This window comes from Aegilops tauschii, chromosome 1, assembly GCF_002575655.3.
Source record: "Aegilops tauschii subsp. strangulata cultivar AL8/78 chromosome 1, Aet v6.0, whole genome shotgun sequence".
Lineage (NCBI taxonomy): Eukaryota > Viridiplantae > Streptophyta > Magnoliopsida > Poales > Poaceae > Aegilops > Aegilops tauschii.
Genome location: NC_053035.3, coordinates 416,096,353 through 416,098,419, shown reverse-complemented (window position 1 = coordinate 416,098,419; position 2,067 = coordinate 416,096,353). Strand labels below are relative to the sequence as shown.

The window sequence follows — 2,067 nt, the reverse complement described above, 5'->3', positions numbered from 1 at the left end:
ATCGTACATGCCCAAGAGAGAACACACCTTGAACGTATGTTCGTCAACCTGGTAAGCTGTGTACATGCTGGCATGCTTTATTTCTTCCTGGAATCTGCATGTTTTTGTGCTCGTTAAATTCTTATATGATGTTTTTAGCACCTTCTGTTGAGGTAGGTCACAACATATCAAACGTATTTAAAATCAATGATGGCATGGAAAGCCTTCTTTTTCCCAAAAAAATTTGGATTGTTTGTTTCCACAGGGCAACTGCATGACATTTAACATGGCAAATGCAGTTTATTTAACATGGCAAATGCAGTTCATATAACATGGCAAATGCAGTTTTGTCTCACATGGCAACTACATATCATTTCACATGGCAACTACAGTTCATTACACACGGCAACTTCAGATCAATACACATGGCAACTATAGTTCATTTCACATGGCAACTACAATTTATGCTTATAATGTACTCAGTGGCTACTTTCAATAGATCAGCATGTCAAAAAAGTTGGCACCTACATTGCATTCTACATGGCAACTACTATCTTCATGGTAGTGCAAATAAGATGGTTAGATAATCCACTTACTTGTTAAAAATCTTGTTGGTGTATATCTTGCTCATCTGCCTCTCCGTCGGTAAATATGTTAGCAATTTAGGCTGCTTGAGCGCGGTGTTTGCTTCTTGCTGTAGCTCAGATCCCAGTATTTTCTGTTGCAAAGCTGTGTATTGCTTGGCAAACTGTAGCAATGAGTTGCCCGGGCTCACATATCGCTTCAAAACAGCATTGAACCCCTCGTTGCACTGAGTAGTCTATAGAAATGGAAAGAAGCACTGCATGAAGTAGGCCGGCACCCAGTACAGTCGCTTCTCCCACAGGCTAGTAAGTGTCTCGTTGTCTTGGACTTGGTATGTTTCAATCATAGCCGTCCAGCTCCGTTCAAACTCCTCCACCATCAAGCTGTGGTCCACGCACAACTCGAATGCCTTGTGTAGCTCTGGAAGGCCAGCAAAGAATGGTCCTAGCGTCTCCTCAGCCTTCTTAATAATATGCCACCTGTAGTGCTTGTGCACTGCCAACGGAAAGACCTCCTCTATGCCTGCACGCATGCTAAAATCCTGGTCTGTTATTATGTTCATCGGAGCAAGTCCACCCATGCACTCCAAGAAGGTTTTGAACAGCCAAGTGTAACCATCTGTATCTTTGTTCCGAATGAGTCCGCAACCGAACTGCAATGACTGATTGTGGTTATTTATTCCTATGAATGGAGCGCAGGGCATCTTGTACATATTAGTGAGATATGTCACGTCGAACGAAATGCAATCACGGAAATGTTTGTAGGCTCTTCTTGCGGCACCATCCACCCAATACATGTTTCTGACACGGTCCTCATCGTCCAATATTATCCTGTAGAAGAAATCAGTATCTGCTTTTGCTTTCTCTTCAAAGTAGGCTATTGTGTCTTCTATGTCAGCCAACCTGCTCTCTCTATGATACTTTGCCTTTAGGTTTGTGACGTCTGCTGGTATGTAGGGCATGCTACTCAGACTACCATCTCCACTATGGATCAGGGACAGTATTTGGACCATTCTTGATGGACCGACGTTACAATCATGTAGCAACTTTATGAATTTCTTCTCGAGGGGGCTGAATCCTCTGTGGGCGCTCAGAAATTTTACCAGGTCAAACTTCTTTATGAGTTCGTGGTTGTGTTCGTCGAAATATTCGGTGACCACCCACCATTCTCCATTTGCGTTTAGCTTACACCGGACAGGGCATTCCGTCTTGAGAACGATGCCTCTCTTTCATTCCGGCACGACAGGAACAACACCTTTACCCTTCTTGTTCCTGCGTGCCTTGTAGCACCTTATCTCACCTCTGCTATACTCGTTAGTTTTTTTTCCTATGGTATTCAGTGTTCACCGCAAACCCATGGAACATTGCATATCTCTGGTAGTATTCCTTGGCATCTTCAAACGAACCAAATCTCTGCCCAACATATGGTGGTTGAGGTATCATTATTTCTGATTGCCCATCTTCTTCTTCTCCTTGCGCTTCGTCATCGGTTTCATCATTCACT

At 43.4% G+C, this 2,067-nt stretch overlaps 1 protein-coding gene across 1 annotated transcript; it reads right to left on the bottom strand.

The window, feature by feature from the left end:
- Positions 1–799: 799 nt before the first annotated feature.
- On the bottom strand, positions 800–1,576 carry LOC109767102 (protein FAR1-RELATED SEQUENCE 5-like). The gene has a single exon (XM_020325859.1). It carries the CDS (start codon positions 1,574–1,576, stop codon positions 800–802), a length of 777 nt encoding a protein of 258 aa, XP_020181448.1.
- Positions 1,577–2,067: the final 491 nt, after the last annotated feature.

What these genes read in the sequence shown, in the direction of transcription:
- LOC109767102 (XM_020325859.1), bottom strand. Translation starts at nt 1,576, where the DNA reads ATGGTCCAAATACTGTCCCTGATCCATAGTGGAGATGGTAGTCTGAGT.